The sequence below is a fragment of the Thrips palmi genome, unplaced genomic scaffold, assembly GCF_012932325.1.
Source record: "Thrips palmi isolate BJ-2018 unplaced genomic scaffold, TpBJ-2018v1 HiC_scaffold_5, whole genome shotgun sequence".
In the NCBI taxonomy this organism is placed as follows: domain Eukaryota; kingdom Metazoa; phylum Arthropoda; class Insecta; order Thysanoptera; family Thripidae; genus Thrips; species Thrips palmi.
In genome coordinates, this window is record NW_023144632.1 from 3,550,777 (window position 1) to 3,576,607 (window position 25,831).

Genomic DNA, 25,831 nt, shown 5'->3' on the forward strand with positions numbered 1-25,831 from the left:
TTGGCGATGGGGGCGAGCATAGCGACGAGCATGGCGACTATGACGAGCGTGTCGACGAGCATGGCGACGAGCATGGCGACGAGCATGGCCAGCCCCAGCCCGCCGCCCCGCTGTGCCGGCTGTGCTCATGGCAGCCCCAACCAGTCGTCCTCTTGGACTCCGCTCCTCGCCCCCGCCTCCCCTCCCGCCGCGCCCCGCGACGACGGGCCGCGCCAGGCGGGGCAGTGCGGGGCGGTGGCGGTGCGGCGCGGCGCGGCGGGGCCCAACGGCCCGGCCCGCGTTGCGGCACCCGCCCCGCCTCGGCGCTGGCCGGCCTGGCTGGCGCTGGCAGTGGAGTGGCGTGGCGCTGGCTGGCACTCGCCGTGTATCCGCGGACCGGTCGAGTCGACGAGTGGGCCGCCGTCGCCGTCGTCGCCGCCGTGCGTGTCGTCCGTTGGCAGTCTCGTCGTCTCGCGCGTCGAGTCCGTGGAGTCGGTGGAGTCCCGGCAAGCCGTCGCGTCCGCGTCGTCCTCGTCGTCCGCGTCCTCGGCAGGCCGCGCTCGCCGCCAGCACGCCGCCGTGCCGGCCGGAAGGTAGTCCGCAGTGTCCAGAGGCGCGGAGTGCAGGCCGCGAGGGAGGGAGACAGAGAGAAGCCGCCCCCGAAGAGGACGTCCTATGAGTGTTCGTCGCCGTCCACGGACAGACGCCGCCGCCGGGTCGCGCCCGTCGCGCCGCCACCCCTCCAGACACCACCCCCACCCCCGGTTCCAGTGGTTCCAGTGCGCCGGGAACAGTGCCATGTTCGGAACAGAAATTGGGTTTCTCTGACGGGAGTGCAGTGAGCAGTGTAGTGCCGTCAAGTGCCTTGGCGATTTCTCTTGGATTTTGAGTGCGCCTCTGCGGTCGCTGGTCGAGGTGAGTTTACCGAGTCGTCGAGACGGACGCCGGTCCACTGTGAAACCGAGTGTGGAGAACTGACCAGACTCGACACTTCCTCACGCGGAGTAATTCTCCACGCTGGGACGTGTGGAGTTTGCAGTCTCCACACTGGGACGTGTGGAGTTTGCAGTCTCCACGCTGGGACGTGTGGAGTTTGCAGTCTCCACACTGGGACGTGTGGAGTTTGCAGTCTCCACGCTGGGACGTGTGGAGTTTGCAGTCTCCACACTGGGACGTGTGGAGTTTGCAGTCTCCACGCTGGGACGCGCTGGGACGTGTGGAGTTTGCAGCCTCCACACTTCAAGTGTGGAGTAGCTCACAGAGCCCCTACCTCTTGGCATGGTGCAAACGAGGAGAACTCCACCTGAAGTGTGGACACTGTAAACTCTGCACTCCCAAGAACTCCTCACTCCACTGGTAGAACTCAAGCGTACTTTAACGCCCAGTTAACGCCTTTCTTCAAGCGTAGTAGGACTGCGCTCGGCTTCAAGCGTAGTTCTCCATTTCGCCCCACTCCCGCCTATCTAAATGTATGGGAGGATTTCTTCTCCACGTTTGACGTCAAGCGTAAAGTCTTCAAGCGTACACTCTTAAAACCTTACGAAGTATTTTGAGCATACATATAACAAACTAAAATACTTTGTTATACGAAGAAATAGTTCGTAAATTACGAAGTATTTTCTTTGTAAGCTTACGTATGCTCAAAATACTTTGTTATACAAACTACTTTTCTTTGTAAGGCCCAAAATAGTTCGTAAGGTTTTCTCAGTGTAGTTGTATGCTTGAATGAAGCATACAACTACGCTCCCGTTTTACCTGTGTCGCTGCATTTCAAGTGTGGAGTTCTCCACACTTGGTTTCACCGTGTCCCGCCCGAAGCCTTTCTTCCCCCTTTGTGGCTGCGATGCCTGAGATTGGAGCCAGCGCGACACGAGTAGTATTAATAAATTTGGCTCGCGAGAGGCGTCCTAAGTCCCGAGAAGCCGGACGCCCATCGCCCATGTGCCTTCCCGGCGGTTGACGTTCCGTGTTCCGCCTCGTGGGCCGAGGGCTCCCCTCCCCCTCCCCCTTTCCCCTCCCTGTCCCCACCCTTCCCCTCCATTCCCCTTCCCCTCCGCCCTCCCCTCCCCTCCCCGCCCGGTCTGGCGCGAAGCGAAACCCACGTGTGTTTAGTGTCGTGACGGGAAAGTTAAAATTACCCGCGCCACTCCGAGGCGAAGCGCGAAGCATCACCGCGCGCGCGAATTTGCAACGCCTTTGGCCGAATCAGAGCATCAAAGTATCAAAGCACAGTGGATTTGCAAGAGGCGGCAAAAACCCTAGATGCGTTTTGAGCTCCAGAGTCGCTAACTGGGGCTCGAACCGAACGTGTGACCCCACCAATGGATTGCTCTCCGAACGAGGAATCCATTGGTGGGGTCACGCGCTCGGTTCGAGTCCCGCTTGGCGACTCTGGACCTTAAAACGCATCTAGAGTTTTGGCCGCCGGCGCCGGTCTTCTGGCAAATCCACTGTGCAAAGCTTCAAAGCACCAAAGCACCAAAGCGCCGCGGCAGTCCGCTTCCGTGTTTGCAGACCACCCGAGCACTGCCTTCGTCGCTCTGTCTCTCTCGCACTCTTGGGGCACCCCGTATGGGTGCGAGAGAGACGGACAGCAGTAAATGAGTCTGCAGTGCAGTCCTGCAATGGGAATCGATTCAGCGAATCGAGCACAGATTCGGCTCGTTCGAAGGGCAAGGGCATTTCATTGGTGCCATGGGCGCCTTCGTGGCTTTGATTGGCACAACAGTCGCTGGATTCGGGTCTTCTCCGACGCCAGCCGGCTGTGCTGCACTGTGCTACACTGCGAGAAAAAAGTACGGAAAAAGTACGGAACATGTCTGGTCAATAATTTGCCTGGACCGTCCGTACCTGTCCTACTACGGAACTTCTGCACTTTTTTCCGTACCCGATTACATGGGTTCTTATGGGACTTATGGGACTTATGGGACTAGTACTTCCGTACCAATTTCGTCTGTACACTATCCGTACAAAACTACGGAATTTTTTTTCACAGTGTAGCGGCAGCCGAACGATTCCGAAAGAGTCGTTTTGTCGCTCTGTCTCTGTCGCGCTCATGGGGCTCTCCGTGAGGGTGCGAGAGAGACAGAGCGACCGGCCGGGACGGCCGGCACCGCGGCAGCGAAACCAGCCCAGCCGGGTAATGAGCAGCCGAGCGATTCAGAAAATCGGTTTGTCGCTCTGTCTCTCTCGCACCCATTCGAAGACCCTCGGGAGTGCGACAGAGGCAGAGCGACGAATCACTCGGCAGCAGACTGATTTTCAGAGCGCTGCTCCCGTCGCTCTGTCTCTCTCGCACTCACGGGGCGTCCCGTAAGGGTGCGAGAGAGACAGACTGCCGCCAGGGCCGCCGCGACTCCGAGTTGGCGCGAAACGGGGCATGGCGAAGGACGAGGCTGGCCGCCTCGCGCGCGTGTTTTGGGCGCGACGTCTGCACGACCACGGACTCATTCCGAGAGTCGTTTTCGTCGCGCTGTCTCTCTCGCACTCATGGGGCGTCCCGTGTGGGTGCGAGAGAGACAGAGCGACGAAAACGACTCTCGGAATCAGTCTGCTGGCTGCCTGGGGGGGACGGAACAGTGGGCCAGAAGACCGGTGGAGGCGGCCAAAACTCTAGACGCGTTTTGGGCTGCATAGTCGCTAAATGGGACTCGAACCCTAACGTGTGACCCCACCAATGGATTCCTCGTTCGGAGAGCAATCCATTGGTGGGGTCACATGTTCGGCTCGAGTCCCATTTAGCGACTCTGGAGCTCAAAACGCGTCTAGAATTTTGGCCGCCTCCACCGGTCTTCTGGCCCACTGTGGGACGGGAGCACAGCATCGAGCTCCGGCGGCGTGCGCGAACGCCGCGGAGGTAGGCCAGCCCGCGAGGCACCGCTGCGCTGCAGCTCAGCCGGTTGCCTACCTGCATTGCCATTACCACTACGGGCTAGACCACACATGAGCGCGGCAGTAGGTACAACGGTACAACGGTATGTGTGAGGTTCGCGCTGCGCGTCGGCGCGCGGCGGAAGCGCGACCAGGGCGTGACCAAGGCCGGGCGCCAGCGCGCCGGCACACTGATTCCGAGAGTCGTTTTCGTCGCTGCGTCTCCCTCGCACCCACACGGGACGCCCCATGAGTGCGAGAGAGACAGCGCGACGAGAGCGACTCCGGGAATCAGTCTGCATGCTAACGGCACGACCGGCGTTACGCGAGTGGGCGCAAACTGGACCCGGGGGGGGGGGGGGTAGCATAGGTAACGCATTGGCCGCGGGGCGCCAGGCTGCAGGGTGATTCCGCGCGTCCGGCGCTCTGTCTCTGTCGCACTCACGGGACGTCCTGTGCAGGGGCGAGAGAGACAGAGCGACGGCGCGGAGTCACCGCCGGGCCGGGCCGCGCCGGGGGAAAACGGCGGAGTGGAGGTGACTCGGACATAATGTCCCCGGTGCCGCGGTGCCGCGCGCGCCGTGGAGGTGAGCCGTGCGTCGGAGTGCCGAGACGTCGCTCTGTCTCTGTCGCACTCGTGGGGCTCTCCGTAAGGGTGCGAGAGAGACAGAGCGACGAACCGCACGCGCTTCTGAATAGCGCGCCTGGTCGTCCTGGCCGGTCCGCAGCCTGCATCGTCGCTCTGCGCTGTCGCTCTGTCTCTCTCGCACTCATGGGGCGGCCTTATGGGTGCGAGAGAGACAGGGCGACGGAGACGACTCTCGGAATGAGTCTGCAGGTACAGGGAGAGGGGCTGGCCGGCCGCCAGCCCTACAATGTTGGCATGCATACCTGATTCCCTGATGCATTCTGAGCGGCGGCAGCCCCGCAGCACGGCAGCACGGCAGCACTGCTGGCCAGCCGTCTGATTCCGAGCACTGCTTTCGTCGCTCTGTCTCTCTCGCACTCATGGGGCGGTCCGTAGGGGTGCGAGAGAGACAGAGCGACGAAGCAGTGTTCGGAATCAGACGGCTGATGTCACCAAACGGGCGGAGGCGAGGCGGCGGGCAGGAAGGGTGGGGCACCACACCGATTCCGAGGGTCGTTTTCGTCGCTCTGTCCCTCTCGCACTCGTAGGGCTTCCTGAGTAGGTGCGAGAGAGACAGAGCGACCAATGCGGCTCTCGGAATCGGTCTGCGGCTCAGGGTGGGGCAGGGCGCAGGGGATGGCGGGCGGGTGGCGGGGGATTTATTTAGAGCAGAAATTAATGAAGCGGAGAGGAAGGCGAGGGAAGACCACTCTGCACTGCGCGGCGCTGCTCGTTGCCGCTCCTACACCATAAAAATTTGAGTCGTCATTTGATGACAATTCCAAGGCTAATTTTCCTTACAACAATGTCATTGAAACAATTTATGACATTGTTGTCACGCCCATGCAATAAGTATAGGAGTTTTGATGAAAATGTCGGCAATTTTTTGATGAGACTATCATCATTTCAAAGTGATGAAAGTATCATCCACGTTTTTGTCATAAAGTGACAACAAATTTTCATAGTGTAGCGGGCCAGCGGGCTAATCCCGTCGCCTGTCTCTCTCGCACTCACGGCGTGCCCCGTGTATGGGTGCGAGCCAGTCTGTGTGTTCCGGCTCCATCCGGCTCCCTCTGGCTCCGTGTGGAATGGCTAGGCGCAACCGAGGGCGCAACAACGCCCATGTTCATTGATTGATGTCCTGAGCTCCCATCCGAGAAAGCTCGATGTCTACAGAGCTCCCAGTTCGCGTAGGTCAAAGTTCGATATGTCTTAACAGTACCGCTGACAATACAGGCAGTCGGCATCCTTTATTCAGTTTTACCAATGCTGTCAAATTGGATGTCTGTGCGTCTTGTCGCCTTGTGCATTTGGCTTGTGAACCTCACTCGCTTTGGCGTTCCCCCTCCCATCCCCCTTCCCTCCAGACCCCGGGCTGACTCACGGTCTGGAGGCCTGGAGGCTGAGGCTGGCGGAGGCGCCGCCGCAGCACCGCGTCGGCAGTGGGTCAGGGGAATGGGTCAGCGCGGGGCACGACGGCACCGGGACGGCGACGGCCACCGGGACGCCGGCGCCGGCCTCCCCGCTGCCAGAACGGCTCCGAACGGCGTGCTCTCTCTCTCTCTCTCTCTCTCTCTCTCTCTCTCTCTCTCTCTCTCTCTCTCTCTCTCTCTCTCTCTCTCTTTTTTTTTCTCTCTCTCTCTCTCTCTCTCTCTCTCTCTCTCTCTCTCTCTCTCTCTCATTGCGCGACAGAAGCTGCTGGGCGGTTTTGTTTGGACGCAGAACATGGATGGACAACGAGGTTGGGTGCCTTGCGGTGCTTACGGCACTCCCAGTGGCGTGCGCAGAAATTTTGAAAAAAAAAGGGGGGGAGGGGTCAGGCCATGCTTTTTGCCTACTTACAGGGGGAACGTGACGCAATTTGCCTACCTCCCAGGCGGCTGTCTAGTGGCCAAAGCGGGGGGGGGGGTCATAACACACACACACACACACACACACACACACACACACACACACACACACACACACACACACACACTCCCGCGGCGCACGCCACTGGGCACTCCAGTCCAGGCGGCCTGGCCGAGCCCAGCCCAGCCGACTCGGACTCCGGCGAAAGATCTGGACGATCTGGAGCCTGGCGGAGGACAGCGTGGGCGTGGTGGCGGAGGCGCGCCCAGCAGCCCAGCAGGCTGCACTGTGAAACCGAGTGCACTGTAAATGTCTTGCGGTGAAAGGCTGCGCCAACATAATATGGTGGAGATTTTCCCCTAAAATACCAACGAAATTCGTCAAAAATATCTAGAAGGCACAGTGAATTCTCAATGGTGCGTTATGAAGTCAGCTGCACCGCCTTAACATGGAACATTTTCACCGTAATATGGAGAATCTTCCCTGTACAACATTTGGAGTGTGTGGAGAACTCCACACCACACTTCCTGGTGCTGAGTAAATTCTCCACACTTGGACGTGTGGAGTTTGCAGTCTGCACACCTCAAGTGTGGAGTACCTGACAGAGCGTTGGCGTGGCGCAAACATGGAGAACTCCACACTCGAAGTGTGGAGACTGCTTCACTTCCAAAGTGCGGAGACTGGAAATTGCACACCTCCACACCCCAAGTGTGGAGTTGTCCACACTTGGTTCCACAGTGCAGCGCGTCGCTACGCGGCGCCGGTCACGCAGGCACAAAGGCCAGGACGCAGCCGTCTGATTCCGAACACTGCTTCGTCGCTCTGTCTCTCTCGCACCGCTACGGACCGCCCCATGAGTGCGAGAGAGACAGAGCGACGAAAGCAGTGCTCGGAATCAGACGGCAGGGCTGCGCAGGGCGGCATGCAGGCGGAGCGGACTGGCGCTTTCTCACTCCCACTCGGCGTGGAGGTCCGGACCGTCCGGACGCGACAGCAGTTCGAGAAGGAGAAAACGGGAAAACTTGGCCGCGGAACTGGGAGGAGGGTGTAGGAGGCTGCGGCAGGGTCATGCAGCAGGCTCATTCCGACAGCCGTTCTCGTCGCTCTGCCTCTCTCGCACCTATGTGGGACGCCCCATGAGTGCGAGAGAGGCAGAGCGACGAGAACGACTCTCGGAATCAGTCTGCAGCAGTGGCAACGTCGATGCGGCAACGCTCTACATCGAAAGGCGCTCATAACTCTACCCTTTTATTGGCGGTAATTTTGCATTGGCGGCGAGACCTCGGGACATTCGAGACCTTCCCAAACCTACTCCAGCGTTTCCAGTCGGTCCCCCTCCCTGCCTAGCAGTGCACCACCGACCATGCTTTTATCACCGCTCGGGCTCAGGTGCTTCGTCACCCTGTCTCTCTCGCACCCACACCCATCCGCGTCATGCGCCATGATAGTGTGAGAGAGAGAGAGAGAGAGAGAGAGAGAGAGAGAAGACAGACAGACAGACAGACAGACAGACAGACAGACAGACAGACAGACAGACAGACAGACAGACAGACAGAGAGAGGCACTCTTCGGATGCAGCCTGCAGCTGAGTGTAGTGCGCCAACAAAGTACGTACTCGACCGACCGCAGCAGTGTCGCAGTTTGGCTCGTTATGCCTCTCTTACGCTCTTGCGTGCCGCCCCGGCAAAAAACAAGGAGGGAAGGCTGTCTGGGCCGAGACAGCCAAGTCACTTTGGCGTGACACAAAGAGTCGCTCACACGTTTTTTATGGGGGGGGGGTGCCCCTAAATGTGATTATTGCTCTGCCTGTAGAACGTTGGTACATTGTACGTTGTATACACGGTAAAAATGGTTCCTAGTTTTCCCGGGAACTTCCTGGAAATCGCTCATGTCATATCAGGAACCGTCTTCACAGTGTATACGTTTCCTGTGAAAATAGTAACACTAGAACTAACTGTATGCTGCGACTGAGTCAAAGTGACCGACAAAGCAAAGTGCAAAGTCGGTGATTCGCCCAGTCGATGCAAGACTGACGTGCACGTGCCTGCCATTGGGGCCGGTACGGAACCTCCGCGACCTCCTCAGCGCGACGGGCGACCCCCTTCCCCCCTCCGCCTGATTGTGTTTGGGGAAAGTGAGGCCCGGGGCGGCCGCGGCCCCACGCAGTCAAGAAACTAACCCGCCAGCGGGTGATAACGCTGTCAAGCCAAGTGTCGAGAACTCCACGCGGAGGTGTGGGCCCCCGCACTTGGAACGCAGTCTAGAGTCTCCACACTCCAAGTGTGGAGTTCTCCAGGTTTGCACCATGGCAAGAGGTAGGGGCGCTGTGAGCTACTCCACGCCCGACCCCAAGTGTGTTGGCTGCAAACTCCACGGCCCAGCGTGGAGTATGACTCCGCGCCAGGAAGTGTGCAGTTCTCCACGACATGTGGTCTGACAGAACGGCGGTAGGCGATACACTGTGGGCCAGAGAAGACCGGTGGAGGCGACCAAAACTCTAGACGCGTTTTGAGCTCCAGAGTCGCTAAATACCACACAAACCCAACGTGTGACCCCACCAATGGATTCCTCGTGCGGAGAGCAATCCATTGGTGGGGTCACACGTTCCATTCGAGTCCCACTTAGCGACTCTGGAGCTCAAAACGCGTCCGGGATTTTGGCCGCCTCCACCGGTCTTCTGGCCCACTGTGAGGTAGGCGATAGGCGGTGCGAGGGGCCTAGGCGCCGAAGGCCGAGCGAAGAGCGCCGCCGCCAGTCCGCGCGCCAAACAATTGGGGGCACTGTGTCGACGCGGCGCTGGCGGCGCCTCGGCCCCCCCCCCCTCCTTCCTGATGGCGGGCCGCGGCGGTAACGCGGCGACTTTGGGTACCACTCATACTAGAGTAGAGTCCTAGGGCCTAGGATATCCAGGAACAGTGAATACTGCACTGTCAAACCAAGGGTGGAGAGCTCCATACTTCCTGTTGCGGAGTGATTCTCCACACTGTAGGCCGTGTGGAGTTTGCAGTGTCCACACTTCAAGTGAAGAGTTCTACACCTTTGCCCCACATGCCGAGAGATAGGGGCTCGAGCTCCTTCTCACTTGACGCGTGGAGACTCTAAACTCTGCACTTCCAAGTGGGGAGACTGCAAATTCCACACCTCCGCATTTCAAGTGTGAGGAGTTCTCCGCACTTGGTTTCACGGTGTTGCACCTCAAGTAGGCAAAAAGTGCTCCTTGACCCCCCCCCCCTTTCCCCCCTCTCTCCGACCACCTCGGCCGCCGCTGCGCCTTGGATGCACTGATTGATAGATTGGCTGCTCGATTGCTCGCTTCATTGGCCCGTTCAGTGCCATTGGCTGCCATTGGCTGCGTCGCTGCGCTGCGCCACTGCATGCTCCGCTCGGCAGACTGATTCCGAGGGTCGCCGCTCTGTCTGTCTCTCTCGCACTCGTGGGGCGTCCCGTATAGGTTCGAGAGAGACAGAGCGACGAAGACGACGCTCTCGGAATCAGTCTGCTGTGCAGTCCAGCGGGCGCGCCGCTCCTGCACTGCCCAACGCGCGCCGCGGTGCCAGAGGTCGGGGACTGGGCGGGGCACGGCGCGGCACGCGGAGGTGGGCGGCGAAGCGCGGCCGGACTCATTCCGAGAGTCGTCTTCTTCGCTCTGTCTCTCTCGCACCTTAAGGGGACGCCGCATGAGTGCGAGAGAGACGGAGCGACGACTCTCGGAATGAGTCTCTTCCGGCGGCGGTGGTGCCGCTCCCCGCGGCGGTGGCCGGCACTTCCGAGGAAGGGAACTCCAGCAGCAGCACCTGCCCGCACCGCAAGCTGTACCAGTGTACCCACACACCGTCCGAATTCCCGTTCCTAGCCCGCTTTGGCGCGCTGCGGGACGGAACTTCTCGCGGCGTGCCATGCGATCGCGGCAGCCGAGACCGGCGAGACTATGTACCTTCAAACCAAGTGTGGGGAACTTCGCACTTGAAATGCGGAGGTGTGGAATTTGCAGTCTCCGCACTTGGAAGTGCAGAGTTTAGAGTCTCCACGCTCCAAGGGGAGGAGCTCGAGCCCCTATCTCTCGGCATATGGGGCAAAGGTGGAGAACTCCCAAGAGAACTCCTCACTTTAAGTGTGGACACTGCAAACTCCACACGACTTACAGTGTGGAGAATCACTCCGCACCAGGAAGTCTCTGCAGTTGGAAGTGCAGCGTTTGCAGTCTCCGCACTTAGGGTGTAGAGTTCTCCACGTCTGCACCGTGCCAAGAGACCGGGGCTCTGTGAGCTTACTCGCCACACTTGAAGAGCGTGGAGACTGCGAACTTTACTCGTCCCAGTCAGTGTGGAGGACTCATCCGCACCAGGAAGCCTGGAGTTCTCCACGCTGGGTTCCAGAGAGTAGCCTCGCGCAGGGTGCCTGCAGTGGAAACCGGCCGCCCTCTAGTCGATGGCGGCCGTCATGCCTTTGATAGTGGCGCCGCCACTGTGAAATACGACGCCTTGCCTCACCGCCGTTCGAGCCGTGGCGCGTGCGACGCCAAGGAGTGCGGCGCACAGTGGGCCAGAAGACCGGTGGAGGCGGCCAAAATTCTAGACGCGTTTTGAGCTCCAGAGTCGCTAAATGGGACTCGAACCGAACGTGTGACCCACCAATGGATTCCTCGTTCAGAGAGCAATCCATTGGTGGGGTCACACGTTCGGTTCGAGCCCCATTTAGTGACTCTGAAGCTCAAAACGTGTCCGGGATTTTGGCCGCCTCCACCGGTCTTCTGGCCCACTGTGCGGCGTCGTGACGGTGCATCTGAAGGCGGGCGGCACGCCGCGACACGCGGCCTTGTGACGTCGGTGACGTCACCGGGGCCTTCGAGCACCGCGTCCGCGAGTCGGCGTGCGCCGTCATAATCAGAACACCCCCTCCCCCTCCCCTTCTCTTCCCCCTCCCCTCCCCTCCCCTCCCCTCGCCGCGTGGTGGCAGGGAAAGCCGAGGGAAGTCCCAAGCGGCGGCTGAAATGAAATGGGCGAAGGTGACGCGGGCGGGCGACGACGCTGCGCCACCCTCGCGAGCAGTGGCGGACCCAGAGTTGGCTTGACGAAGGGGAGCACAGGGAGGGGAACGCAGTTCTAGGTATACAGGGTTCGCTGTCCTCTCTTCTTTCACCAGTCCGTTCCGCACAGAAAGTAACAATTTTCCCCTGGTCGAACGAAGAGTGTCAGCGCGTGGCGGAAATGACGGACTGCTGTTGGCAGCGGGAGGGAATCCTTCGGACACTACCGCACCGCGCAGGGAATCCCTTCGCCCAGTGGCGTGGCAACACTGCGCGCAAATCGTGTTCGCGCCAAATGGGGCTCGTCTGAAATTCTAAGATGGCGCGCTTGCCCGGTGTGGTGGTCGAGGGGGAGGGGGGCGGTGGCACTCGGCCTATCGGGCCGGGCCGGGGCAGGGCCGGGGCACACCTGTGTTTGAAGTTTGAAGGGGTGCTGTACACTGTGCGAGCGGCGCGCCAAAGTCATACGCCAAGTCATACCGCGCGTCTGTGACGCCCCAGTGACGCGGCGGTGGCAGCTGCGGTGCAGTCACGGGAGTTTGACGCGGGTGCACTGTCAAACCGAGTAGTGTGGAGAACTCCACACTTCCCTGGTGCGGGTGCGGGGTGAATCCGCCACACTTGGACGTGTGGAGTTTGCAGTGTGCACACTTCCAAGGTGTGGAGTACTAGCTCACAGAACCCCATCTCTTGGTATGACGAAAACGTGGAGAACTCCACTCTTGAAGTGTGGATGAGACTGCAAATTCCACAACTCCGCATTTCATGTGGAGTTCTCTCTCGAGTTCTCTACACGAGTCTCCACACTTGGTTTTACGTTGGCTGTGGCTGGGGGATCTTGCGTCCGATGATGGCGCGTCTGCTCGGCTCGCTTTCCCCCGCGATGCTGCACGCCCCGCCCCGCCCCACCCCGCCCGCCCCGCCCCGCCCCACCACACCCCGCCGCGCCACCGGCAGGACAATGAACACGAGTCAGCCAGCAGCCCGCAGCAGACGCGTTTCCCCGGCGTCCTGAACGGACATCCCCGGCCGAGACCCCGAAATGAGGATATCCCCGCTGCTTGACGTCAAGCGTTGGCCGTTTGTTGGTTTCGGGCGGACCGCCCGCTCCTCTGTCCAGCAGACACTTCCCGCCAGTCGCTCCGTCTCTCTCGCACTCCACAGACATCCCGCACAGGTGCGAGGGAGACAGAGCGACGACTCTCTCAGAGCGTCTCGACTCGCGGGGAAGTCCCTCAAGTCGGCGCGCGACGCGCGTCGCTTTTACGCTGTCTCGGCGCACGCGCCAAAAGGCCCGCGGTCTTCCCCGACGAGCGGCGCGCGACGTCATAGGCGGCTCGACGAGGGGAGGGGAGGGAGAAGAGGAGGGGAGGGGCAGGACGGGACTCGAGGGACGCGTTTCGGTCGCGCGGACGCGAAAGGCGCCGCGGCGGGCCGCCAGCAGACTGATTCCGAGAGTCGTTTTCGTCGCTCTGTCTCTCTCGCACTCACAGCGCGTCCCGTACAAGGTGCGGGAGAGACAGAGCGACGAAAACGACTCTCGGAATCGGCCTGCAGATCGGCCAATCCGCGAATTGGTCTCCAAGTAGTGGCGGCAGGCGCCCGCCGCGTGAAGTCTGAAGGTCTCGGAGAACGGCGGGGAGGGGAGGGGAGGGGAAACATTAATGAGACGGACCCGAGGAGTCCCGATTGGAACGCGGCCAGCAGTGCCGTACTTACTATCTGCAGGCCGTCCATTCAAATGGCACACGGCCCCTCCACTGTAGAAGGCGGTACAATGTAAGCGCCGCCGGAAAGGCCGGAAGGGTCAGCGCAGCCGGCCGCCTCGGCTGCGTCCGCACTCTAAGTCGGCCTGCACTTTTTGCCTACTTACAGGGGCAAAGTAGCACTTTTTGCCTACCTTCCAGGCGGCTATCTACGGGCTATGGGGGGGGGGGGGGCAAAACCCCATCCCCCCCTCCCCGTATCCGCGCCTGAGAGTCGGAAGGCGGTGATTCCAACCCTACACTGGCTGAGTGCGTGACCCATTGTAAGATTTTGTGTACAATGACTTCCGTACGCTTGAAGACTTTACGTTTGAAGTGAAGCGTAGAGAAGAAATTCTGCCATTCTTTTGGATAGCCGGGAGAGGGGCGGGACACAGTAGTCCAGAAGACCGGTGGATGCGGCCAAAACTCTAGACGCGTTTTGAGCTCCAGAGTCGCTAAACAGGCCTCGAACCGAACGTGTGACCCCATCAATGGATGCCTCGTTCGGAGAGCAATCCATTGGTGAGGTCACACGTTCGGTTCGAGTCCCATTTAGCGACTCTGGAGCTCAAAACGCGTCTAGAGTTTCGGCCGCCTCCACCGGTCTTCTGGCCCACTGTGCGGGACGGAGAACTACGCTTGAGCGTAGTACGTTTTAGCAGCGCACTATCGCAACCGTCGCGGTGCTACCGTGTGACGCGTTGCCACGCCGCGACGCTGCGACGTCAGAGAGCTAACATTTGCCTTGCCTGTTTCAGGAGCCATGGACACCCTGCTATCTCGCGCTGAGATCCCCATCATAGACCTGGGGCTGGTCGGTGAGTGCTCCACGCCACTGGGAAGGCGGTGCGCGGCGCACAGTGGGCCAGAAGACCGGTGGAGGCGGCAAAAACTCTAGATGCGTTTTGAGCTCCGGGTGGCTAAACAGGACTCGAACCGAACGTGTGACCCCACCAATGGGTTCCTCGCACGGAGAGCAATCCATTGGTGGGGTCACACGTTTGGTTCGAGTCCCATTTAGCGACTCTGGAGCTCAAAACATGTCCAGAACTGTGGCCGCCTCCACCGGTTTTCCGGCCCACTGTATAGTGCCCCAGTTCGCACTGTGCACCAGAAAAGCTGAGAGTAGTTCGTCTTGATGCAGGTGTCGGTCTCGTCCCTGTCGTCGAGGTATTCACATGCACCGCGGTTTCCATCGCCACAGTTGTGGAAAATATCTCGCGCCTGCTTCTCCTACGAATGTGACGTCAATTTCGTTCGCGTTCGTTAGAACGTGAATTGTGTCACTGTTTTGAATTTTATGTCAAATTCGTGTTTACTTCTAATGAGGATGTCACGTTCGTTTGATTGTGGATCGACATTCGAATGCCTGTGGCATATCAAACGAACGTGACTCAATTCGCACTCCAACGAATTTGACGTCAACTTCATATTCGTGAAGACGGTGCAAGTCATGAGCCAAAGAATGATCTGAACAGTACATCCATCCTGCGTTACACTCTAAATGTTCTAACATTACGACGGCGTTTCCGTCTGTTTGACTTATTGAACTGCCAGCATTCGTTGCCCCATCGGACTGCCCAAGTAAATTATGGGTGGTCGTACAAATGAGCGATGGATGCAGTTCAAAACTAATTTCAATTGCCGACAAAACGGTTCCGATTCGCGTCGGTGCTCGATGACATGTTTGCAGATAAGAGCATCCGCAATCAAGTTCGGTGCGACTCCTGCACTGGCAACTTGAGATTAATGAAAGGCGTAATCGCTGCTGAGAATAGCACTGTGACGCGTTCGGAGTATTAGGCACACTGCGATACAGCGGGAGAGCACGCAAGAAGGTAAAGTTTAAACAAAGTGTAGAGAACTCCACGCTCCACGCTTAGAATGCTGAGGCACAGAATTTGCTGTCTCCGCACTTGGAAGTGCAGTTTGCAGTCTCCACACTTCAAGTCGAGGGGTCTTATTCAAAAGATCTTATCTGGGCGCTCCTGTTCAAAGAATCTTATCTGCAACGCAAGCGAATTTCACGAAGTTCGACCATTTGGGACGGATAAGAGGGTAAGCGGAACATATTTTTACACGCCCCATTGGTTTCTTTGATCTTTGATCTCCACGTTTGTAGGACTAAAATCACAAATTATTTTGATTTGTAGCTGTCTCAAATGATCAAACTTTGTGAAATTCGCTTGCGTCGCAGACAAGATTCTTTGAACAGGAGCGCCCAGACAAGATCTTCCGAAAAGGACCCCTCGAAGAGTGGAGTTCGCCACGTTTGCGCCATGCCAAACACTGGTGAAACTAAAGCGTAACTCTATGCTTGAGTCAAGCATAAAGTTACGCTTGAAGACGTTACACTTGAAATCAAGCCTAGACTAGAAATTCCCCCATGCATTTAGATAGGGGGAATCTTGGCAGATGAGCCTGTAACGCTTGATTTCAAGCGTAACCAGATTACGCTTGAAAACAGAGGGTAATACTACGCTTTAGTTTTACCAGTGAACATGCCAAGAGCACGGAGCTCTGTGTTCTACTCCACAATTCACGTGTGGAGACTGCAAACTCCACACGTCCAAGTGTGTGGAGAATTACTCCGCACCAGGAAGTGTTGAGTTCTCCTAATACTCGTGTAGCTCTTCTCAGAATGTCAGAAACCTGTCTGAAAACCTCATCGAAATTCGCGCACCTCTGAAAGCTGAAAACATTTCCTGACGGTAACTCAAACCGTCAATATCAGAGTAAGTTTTCAGAATTTCAGCTCTCAGAGGTGCGCGAAGTTTGATCAGGATTTCAGACATGTTTCTGACGTTCTGATAAAATTTACACGAGTGCACTTGATTGTTCACAGTGCAGGCAAGGCAGGGAGATGAGATGTTAAGGATGCAGTGAAACCAGACGCCGCCGCCAAACGCGTCTTGTCTAATCCAGTTGCAGGCCGGCTGGCAAGCAGACAGGTAGGCGGGCAGGCAGACGCACAGACAGACGGACATTCGTACAGACGGGCAGACGGGCAGACAGACAGACAAGCTGGCTGGCAGGCTAAGGAGAGGCCTTCGTGGTCTGTGGTCGTGACCGTGGCATCCAGACTGCAAAAAAAAAAAAAAGATCTCCGTCCTCGCCCCTCTGCCCCTAGCTTTGTTACACTCACACTCAATTAAAATGGAAAACAAGAACAGAATCTCTCATTCTTTTTCCCCACTCGCAGTGTGCTTGGCGCATCGCGCGGTAGGCCTGCCCACGTGGTGCAGTGCAGTCACTGACCCGGGCAAGGTCGCCGAGGTCGCCGTCAAGGCCGTTTCCGCCGGCCCCGCAACGCCGCCACGCCCGCCAAGACCTCGCGTTTCGCTGTTTCAGTGAAATCAACGGAAATTCTTAGGCCTCCTCCGCAAGTTACACTGCAGGAAATAACCACAACAAAAGTACACAAATTTCTGGCAATTTTTTTTATCAGGAATTTAGTGTACTTCTCAAGTACAACAATTGTTGTACAAAGTACAATGGAACCGGCATGAGGAGTGCTGCGCAGTCCAGGGCTCGTTGTGGTTTGTACAATTCTCGTTGTACACACTCAACTTCTTATGCTCGTTTTTATGCGTATTACGATGGCTTTTCATCGTAAGGTACGCATAAATTTGCACATACGTAATATGCATAATTTTTCATCGTATTACGCATGAATTTCAGCGTATTACGCATGTATATCATCGTATTACGCATGAATTTGATCGTATTACGCATGAATTTGATTGTAGTACGTATGTTCTCATTTCAACGTATGTTACGATGGCCCTATCATAAGAATCTGAGGGTGTACTTTCTACAATCCCTGTTGTACTTTTATTGTACAGTTTCTGTTGTACTTTTGTTGTACTATCTACACTTTTTCTTGCAGTGTTGACTCAGGGTCTATGACTGTGGGCCTATAGTGCGTTTTTAATTCAACCACGATTCAACTTACATCAACTCAAACTGAGTTTTTTTTTTTTTTTTTCAAATGGACTGTGTCGCATAGTTTAGCTGAATGTTCTGAAATATTTTGTTTTGGTGGTTTGAGGACGAGACACGAGACGAATGGTTTGAACGCAATTCAACCACGTTTTTAGCGGGCAGTGTCGTGCATCACCTTTTCAACCGTTCGAGTTGACCCAAATCCAGTAACATTCTAAATTGCGTTACACTCGTGGAAATGTTGTCAGAGTCAGAATGCCAGAAACATGTCTGAAATCCTGAGCAAAATATGCTCACCTCTAAAAGCTCCCGGGTGGAAGGATCTGCAGTTTAAACTACATTGAAAAAATATAGATTTTTTGTAATGTTAAACTTAATTTTCAAATACTTTTTTTCATACTTTAAATTACTTTAATGTATTGTATAATTGTAGGTAAAGTGTAGTTCAACTACAGTTGAAGTGTAGTAAACTACAATTAAACTGCAAAAAAAGTACCAGTTATTTCGGACAACTATAGTTTTTGACCCAGGTTGTCCTAGTCTTCAGATCAGTTAACTATAGTTCAAAGTACAGTTATACTGTAGTTTAGTTACACAGCCAGAGTTAGTTCAAAGGAGAAGACAATCTGCAGTTTGAAATTTTGGTTCAAAATTCAAAATTTTTAATTTTTGAACCCTGATTTGAGGGTACTTTTCCTCCCTCTGACCCCTTAGGTGGTTGACTTTGTGTTAATTGTGTTTTGTGATTGGATGTTGCCGGGAGTTGAACCTCGGACCCATGACTTGTGAAGCAGAGGCCTTGACCACTGCTCCACTGAGCTTCCTTGTGGGTAGGGGCTTGGCTACTCGACCACATGGAAAGGCCGGCTTTCCTCAGGAACTAGAATTTAACTGCTAGAAAACTACAGTTTAACTGTAAGCCACTCTGTACTAGGAGTGAAATTCACTTGTCCTAAATGTAATTTATAATGAATTTGTCTCAGAAACCAAGACACCATGGAGTGATTTAATTCAGAGAGCCTTCAAGGTCTTAATTTTCAACGACTGGAGTCGTTCCCTTTTTAACTTCTGAGACGCACTGTCCTATAATGCTTTCTAGTTTTATTTGTCTGACATTTTATCATCCAGTCATAATGAATTTGATGCCACTTAGTTTGACCTTGTTTGGCGACAAGCTGGCTAAATTTTGTGGCTTGTTGATTTCCACGATACTTTGTCACATGCTACCTGACCAATACGGAACATTATAAAATAAGCAAACAGATAACCAGATAGTATTTTAAGAATTGGTTACATCCAGCCATATGAAAGTTTAGTCGTGTCTTCTAAAAGTCTGCAACGTCAAGTATTTCAACGTAAACCTTTAAAAGAAATAACTGAAACTTCTAAGAGATATTTCCTTTTCAATCCTTATATTATTTTAATCACTCAATGTAATTGTTTTTGTTTCTTCATTTCAAGTTGCAGTGCTTGACATCTTAAACTATGCCTTAATCGAAAAATTACTACAAATTGTAGTAAACATTCAACTAGTTTGTCATTGTGTAAAAAGGTATGAGCAGAAACTTTATTTCCTTTGTAGATCCTGCTGCAGATATAAGTGTAGGCAGATCTTCAGTAGTGGACTATTAAAGTAGAGTAGTATTAAAAAACTTTTAACTTCACTTTTTAACTACAGATAGTACTTAATACCTGGTTAATAAATAGCAGTTCAGTTAGAAAGCAGTTTGCATACACAGCAAACTACAGATCCATAAGCAAACTGAAACTGGACTTATTCTGCACTTTGTTCTTACCAAAAACTGCAGTTCAGGAACTGTAGTTTTGCCACTATAGTTTAAACTGCAGTTTCACTACAGATCCTTCCACCCGGGCTGAAATTCTGAAAACTCACTCTGGTATTGATGGTTTGAGTTCTAGACAGAATGCCAGGGAATAATATCAGCAAGAGGTGCGCGAATTTTGATCAAGTTTACAGGTTTCTGACACTCTGCTGACAAGATTTACACGAGTGCACTCCCAAACCGACAGAAGCTAACCGCATTTCTTTGTGGACTCAGAAAACTTTGAGGCAATAACTATAACAGGAGAGTGGAGGCCTTTTTTCAGTTTGGCGTTGACTGACTGAAAGAGTGAAAGGTGCAATTTCAGTAACATTTCGTCATGTAAGCGATCACCGCTGCAATGGCCCCCAAAGAAAAGAAAGGAACTTCTATCTTAAGTGGGGAAGGGGGGCGTAGAAGCCCGACGGATTATCGCGCTTCGCGGAGGTCTCGCCCCGCAACACAGTGGTGAGGTCAAGCTTGCCGATTGCTTGCCGCGGCGCCCCACCCCCTCCTCTCTCTCTCTCTCTCTCTCTCTCTCTCTCTCTCTCTCTCTCTCTCTCTCTCTCTCTCTCTCTCTCTCTCTCTCTCTCTGAAGTGGCTCACAGAGCCCCTGTCTCGCTTGGCGGTGCGGAGAAGAGACTGCGCCACAGTTTGGGCACGGTGTAGATGTCCGTCATCATGCACATGACCTTCCTCGGCTTGGCCTCCGTGCCCAACATGAAGCCGACCTCGGTGCGCCAGGTGCCGTACTGGAAGATGGGTAGCTTGGGAACGGTGAAGTTGACGGGGGTGTCGTCCACCGTGTAGACTCCCTGGGAATCAAGCCAGCAGTGGGCCAGAAGAAGACCGGTGGAGGCTGCCAAAATCCCGGACGGATTTTGAGCTCCAGAGTCGCTAAATGGGACTCGAACCGAACATGTGACCCCCCAATGGATTGCTCTCCGTTGGTGTGGGGTCACACGGTCGGTTCGAGTCCTGTTTAGCGACTCTGGAGCTCAAAACGCGTCCAGGTTTTCTGGCCCACAGGGCAGGGGAGTCTGAGTAATCCGCTAAAGCCTGGAGACGCACTGTGTGTGAAACCAAGTGTGAAGAACTCCACACTTCCTGGTGTGAAGTTTCACTCGGACGAGTGGAGTTTGCAGTCTCCACACTGCTAGTGTGGAGTTAGCTCACAGAGCCCCTGTCTCTTGGCGTGGTGCGAACGTGGAGAGCTCCATTCAAGTGCGGGGACTGCAAACTCTGCACTTCCAAGTGCGGAGGGAGACTGAAAATTCCACCCTTCCGCATTCCGAGTTTGGTTTCACAGTGGTGTGCTCTGTGGCGTGGCACAGTGGTCCAGGAGATCAGTGGAGGTGGCCGAAACTCTAGACGCGTTTTGAGCCCCAGAGTCGCTAACTGGGACTCGAACCGAACGTGTGACCTCACCAATGGATTGCTCTCCGAACGAGGAATCCATTGATGGAGTCACACGTTCGGTTCGATGCCTGTTTAGCGACTCTGGAGCTCAAAACGCGTCTCGAGTTTTGGCCGCCTCCACCGGTCTTCTGGACCACTGTGCGTGGGGGAGGCGCGGTGAAGTTACCGGCGGGATGACGCAGGGCGAGTGGCGCACGCTGTCCGGCTCCACCTTGTAGATCTGCCGCAGGAAGTCCGGCAGGTTCTCCGCTAACCCCTTGCAGATGCCGTTGCCGAACTTGAACACGTGGGCGTTGTCCTTCCACTGGTTGTTGCTCCGGGACGCCGCCTTCATGTACATCTGCGGGCCAGAGGACAACACACTAGACGAGTCGTTTTCATGCGAAGAGCGGCGCAGGCGGCCGAAACTGTAGACGCGTTTTGAGCTCCAGAGTCGCGAAACAGGGCTCGAACCGATCGTGTGACCCCATCAATGGATTCGTCGTTCGGAGAGCAATCCATTGGTGGGGTCACACGTGCGGTTCGAGGCCTGTTTAGCGACTCTGGAGCTCAAAACGCGTCTACAGTTTCGGCCGCCTGCGCCGGTCTCCTGGCCCACTGTGCGACGAGGCTCTGCGGTCCTTACCCAGCCCTTGCTGGCGAGGGTCACGTTGACGGTGACGTTGCCCGTCACCCTCTGCAGCTGGGTCTGCGATTCAATCTGGCGGTTGCGGTACTGGGACACCATGAGGCGCAGCTTCACCTGTTCATCGGGCGGGGGGTTGGGGCAGTCCGTGAACGGACCCATCACGGCGATGAATGGGCCCTGCCAGCACACTGTCAAGTTGCACAATTTTTCACTTCCTTGCGGAGTAGCCCTCCACACTGGAAGTGTGCAGAGCAGACTGCACCTGTAGGGTCCACACCCTCCTCCCATTTCAAGTGTGGAGTCCTCCACACTCGGTTTCTCTCTTGTGTCGCCCGCACACAGTGGGCCAGAAAACTGGCGGAGCGGTCAAAATCTCGGACGCGTTTTGAGCTCCAGAGTCGCTAAACAGGACTCGAACCTAATGTGCGACCCCACCAATGGATTCCTCGTTCGGAGAGCAATCCATTGGTGGGATCACACGTTCGGTCCGAGTCCTATGTAGCGACTCTGGAGCTCAAAACGCGTCTCGAAGTTTGTCCGCCTCCACCGGCCGTCTGGCCCACTGTGGGGCGTCTTTCGGCGGCACCTCACCGCGAAGGAGTTGATCCACTTCTTGGCGGCGGACGCCTCGTGGCGGCCGTGGCGGTGGCCCGGGGGGCCGCTCCACAGCAGCACCAGCAGCAACAGAGCTCTCAGCATGGTGACGCGTCCACCGTAACTGGCGCCCCGCTGGTCGACACTCCAGGTCACCGAGTGGGTCACGGGGCCTACATTGTTTTGAGGCAGCTCGTGAGCTGTCTGTCAACGACGCCACGCACTCGCTGTCATCACCGAATCAAAACTCACTGTTTGAAATGGCAGGCGGGGCAGATTTGCGCCTGATTAACACGTTGACTGCGACGGGTCCGCATGACTGGCCGGCCCCACCCCATAGTTTTGTTGACCTCTTCGTACACGCAGGCTGACGTCTGCTCACGTCAAATGAGCCGGGGGTTACCCACTCGGCACTTGTGGTGTGGACATGACTCCCACACTACTGTGTTCTAAATGTCTTTACCAGTGCTATAGGCGCCTCCTGGTGAGGCGCCAACAAAAGGCGCAACAAAACTAAGGCATGGACTGACGGGCGCTAACTTTCAAGGCACCCCCGAATGACAATGTAGAAAATCGCCGGAAAGAAAGGGGCATAAATATTGGCAAAAATTGCCACGCACACCCTTTCAGAAGGCCACCTCTGGATCCGCCACTGCCGACGGGCGCAGTGAGCGCCGAGGCGTGAGGCACCGTGAGGCATTGGCACTCCCCCCACTACAGTGGCGTCACGCGCTCTTATCAATTCGCTCACTTTCCCCTGAGCGTGACGCCACGCAGCGCAAGGCGAAGCAAGCCGTGTCCCTGCCAACGCACTCCGTTCGTCCGTCTGTCTGTCTGTCTGTCTGTCTGTCTGTCTGTCTGTCCGTCCGTCCGTCCGTCTGTCCGTCCGTCCGTCCGTCTGTCTGTCTGTCTGTCTGTCCGTCTGTCGAGGGGTGACCCACTGTAAAATTTGGTGTACAATGATTGTGTGAATGTGCAAGAATGTGCAAGATTTCTGGCGTTTTTGCCACACATGTTGCCTACTTACAGGCGTTTTTGCCACCTGAATGTGGAATGTGGTCAAATTTTGTACAACGAATGTGGGAAGCTGTTCCCCCCTCGCCGTCTGTCCATCGGTATGTCCGTCCGTCCGTCCGTCCGTCCGTCTGTCTGTCTGTCTGTCTGTCTGTCTGTCTGTCTGTCTGTCTGTCTGTCCGTCTGTCTGTCTGTCCGTCTGTCTGTCTGTCTGTCCGTCTGTCTGTCTGTCCGTCTGTCTGCCTGTCTGTCTGTCTGTCTGTCTGTCCGTCCGTCCGTCCGTCTGTCTGTCCGTCTGTCTGTCCGTCTGTCTGTCCGTCTGTCCGTCTGTCTGTCTGTCCGTCTGTCTGTCTGTCTGTCTGTCTGTCTGTCCGTCTGTCTGTCTGTCTGTCTGTCTGTCTGTCTGTCTGTCTGTCTGTCTGTCTGTCTGTCTGTGTGTATGCGTCTGGCCGACTGCCCCTACTGCCCCTTTCCTCTCAAGGTTGCCGCCACTGCAAATGCAGAGTGCGCACAGTGCAGTGCACAGTGCGAGCGGACGTCCGTGCCTCGTCGCCGTTGCCAACATGTCGCAAGGACGGACCGCGATGGCTCGACAAACGATCATGCGCGACGGCGGTCCGGCCTATCGAGCCAGTGATCGGCTGAGTCTGAACTGCAGGCTCATTCCGAGAGTCGTTTTCGTCCCTCCGTCTCTCTCGCACTAATAGAACCTCCCGTGTGAGTGCGAGAGAGACAGAGCGACGAAAACGACTCTCGGAATCAGTCTGCCGCCACCTGGTTCCGAAAGACTCATTTCGTCGCTCGGTCCCTCTCGCACTCATGGGGTGTCCCGCAGTGGCGCGACAGAGACAGAGCGACGAGACCGAGGGGGTAAACACTTCAAGAAATCGTGTACAGACTACTCGGTATTACGCTGTATTACGGGTGTATTACACGTGTATTACGGCCCTAAAATGCCCAAATTTGGCACATTTGACCCAAAAATGGTATTACGATCACGTGTATTACGCGTATTACACGTTTTTTGTGTACAGGGTATTACGCGAGTGGTTAGCCCCTCGGACGAGACCTTGCTTCGAAGCCAGACGGCCGCCGACGCGTGCGCGTGCCGGCGGGCCGAACGAGGCACAACACTGTAACAACACGGGGCGTGCTGCATCACGGCGGTGATTCAGTCCAGAATAGATCGCCGTGCCGTCCGTCTGGCCGGCAGGCCGCACAGTGGGCCAGAAGAACGGTGGAGGCGGCCACCTCGCCGCGGCCAGGCTCGCACCTAAACGGGACGCCCCATGAGTGCGAGAGAGACAGGCTCTCGGAATTGGGCTGCTGGGAGGCACCGCGACGTCCGCTTACATACGGCCTGAAGCGGCCTGGACCGGAGCGAGGCGGCTGTTTTGATGAGCCTTGATGCATGCCTTATGTGCTCCACGCGGGCGGCACGCGCGGGTGCCATGCCGGCATGCTCTGCAGACTGATTCCGAGAGTCGTTTTCGTCGCTCTGTCTCTCTCGCACTCATGGGCCGTCCCGTATGGATGCGAGAGGGACAGAGCGACGAAGACGACTCTCGGAATCAGTTTGCTTTGCCAGCAATACACGATGTCCCGCCCGACACAACACCCTGAAAAGTGGGTTCTTGTCGTTAGAGTCACTAGCACCAAATACTCTTGAGCTCAGCGAATATCCATTGTGGCAATGAAATACTCTTGCTGCCGGCCAGAGTATCTCTATGGGCAAGATCACCATTTTCAGGCTGAACGCTGCACGGTCCTGTGCTTCCGAATGACGGATCCTCCTCGCTCTGTCTCTCTCTCGCACCCGGACGGAACGTCACCCATACAAGCATGCGAGGGTTGTGCATGTCTTTGGACAGAGAGGAGCGCGAATGGCGCACAGATTGAAGTGGCTATGGCGCACTGTTAAACCGTGCACCTTAAAGGCGGAGGTGTGGAATTTTCAGTCTTCTCGCTTGGATGTGCAGTGCTTGCAGTTTCCACAGTGCAAGTGTGGAGTCTTCCACGTTTGCACCGTACGAATAACCCGTGTAAAAACGAATTGTTCCGAAATCTTGCCGCCAGCCGTCCGAAAGAGCCCCCGCCACCTCGGGCTGTCCCCAGAAGCGTCCGAATGCCTTCGGGTGATTCCGTAGTTAGTCCGCGAAGGAACCGCTGTTCGGACGGGCCAGACCGATATGTGCCCGGGACTCCCTGGAAAGTCCGGGTCGGTCCGCCGGGAGTCCGGAGCAGCGGACTTACCCGGAATACGTCCGAGGAAAGTCTCCCCTCCGGACTGTTTTCGGAACTCTGTACCGTTTCCCCCTCGCTTTGGGACTTAGACAAATGTTCCTCTAGCGGAGCTACAGTTGAGGTGTGTCGAAGTGATTCAGCAATGTTCAATCTCAAACATTCGCCTTTCGTAAGGAAATTTAGAATAAAAAACTTATTGGAAATACAGCAATTTTTTGTCGTTACTGAGTATGTGCCGAAACAAATGCCGTGGTTTAAATAGCAAGAATGCATTCAGTCAATTAATTTAAATTGTTTCGTACAACCGGAGAAACATGAAACTTTAAATACAGGTATGCATAAGAAAACGTGTTGAACGTAAAATATTTTAAATTCGAGGTCCCCTTGAGAAATCCCCACTCTTCTATCTTGAAAATCGCGCCTCCCAGCGCCCAGAGGAAGGAGCGGAGCGGAGAGCGCAGCGCAGAGTCGGTGAAGAGGCTGGCTGGAGGCCTCAGTCCTCATCTGTCGGGTTAGCTCAGTTGGCTCCGACGTCAGCACTGGTGTGCAAAGAAAGAGAGGAAGGTAGGAAGCGAGGGTTCGAATACGGCTAGCCTCTGGCTTACCGCCGTCGGATTTTTTTCGGAACCGAGACTCGGACAGTCCGAAACCAGCCCGCATTTCGGTTCTCGGACACATCCGTAAAGTTGCCGATTTGGGAACATTCTGGAGCTTCGTCGGACTAGCCCGACGGACCTCTTTCGGGCTGGAACCCCGCTCGGACGGATCTCGGAGCAAATAATTTTTATAAGGGAAGCGATAGGGGTTCTGTGAGCTACTCCACAATTGGAGGGTGGAGACAGCAAACTCCACATATCCAATTGTGGTTGGGGAATTCGGAAGAATATCTCAGCATCAGGAAGTGCACTGGTAAAACCGGGTAAAACTGAAGCGTAGTATTACCCATCGTTTTCAAGCGTAATCAGTGTATGCTTGAAATCAAGCGTAACAGGCTCATCGGCCAAGATTCTCCCTATCTAAATGCATGGGGGAATTTCCCAAGTATGCTTCATTTCAAGCGTA

General features: G+C 55.7%; 1 protein-coding gene and 1 long non-coding RNA gene across 3 annotated transcripts in view; one reads left to right on the forward strand and one right to left on the reverse strand.

The window, feature by feature from the left end:
• The first annotated feature begins 372 nt into the window (after positions 1-372).
• LOC117651405 (2-oxoglutarate-dependent dioxygenase htyE-like) overlaps positions 373-25,831 on the forward strand; it is a 41,696-nt gene continuing 16,237 nt past the window's right edge. For both annotated transcript variants that reach the window (XM_034395438.1, XM_034395439.1), the window contains exons 1-2: positions 373-894; positions 13,861-13,920. In XM_034395438.1, the coding sequence (XP_034251329.1) occupies positions 13,866-13,920 (55 nt within the window). In that variant the 5' untranslated portion in view covers positions 373-894; positions 13,861-13,865. The remainder of the gene's footprint in view (positions 895-13,860; positions 13,921-25,831) is intronic.
• On the reverse strand, positions 6,626-24,738 carry LOC117651429. Its single transcript, XR_004588105.1, has 3 exons — positions 24,564-24,738; positions 14,828-14,829; positions 6,626-6,641 (listed from the first exon to the last, which is right to left on the reverse strand). It is a non-coding gene; the product is annotated as an uncharacterized LOC117651429 (long non-coding RNA).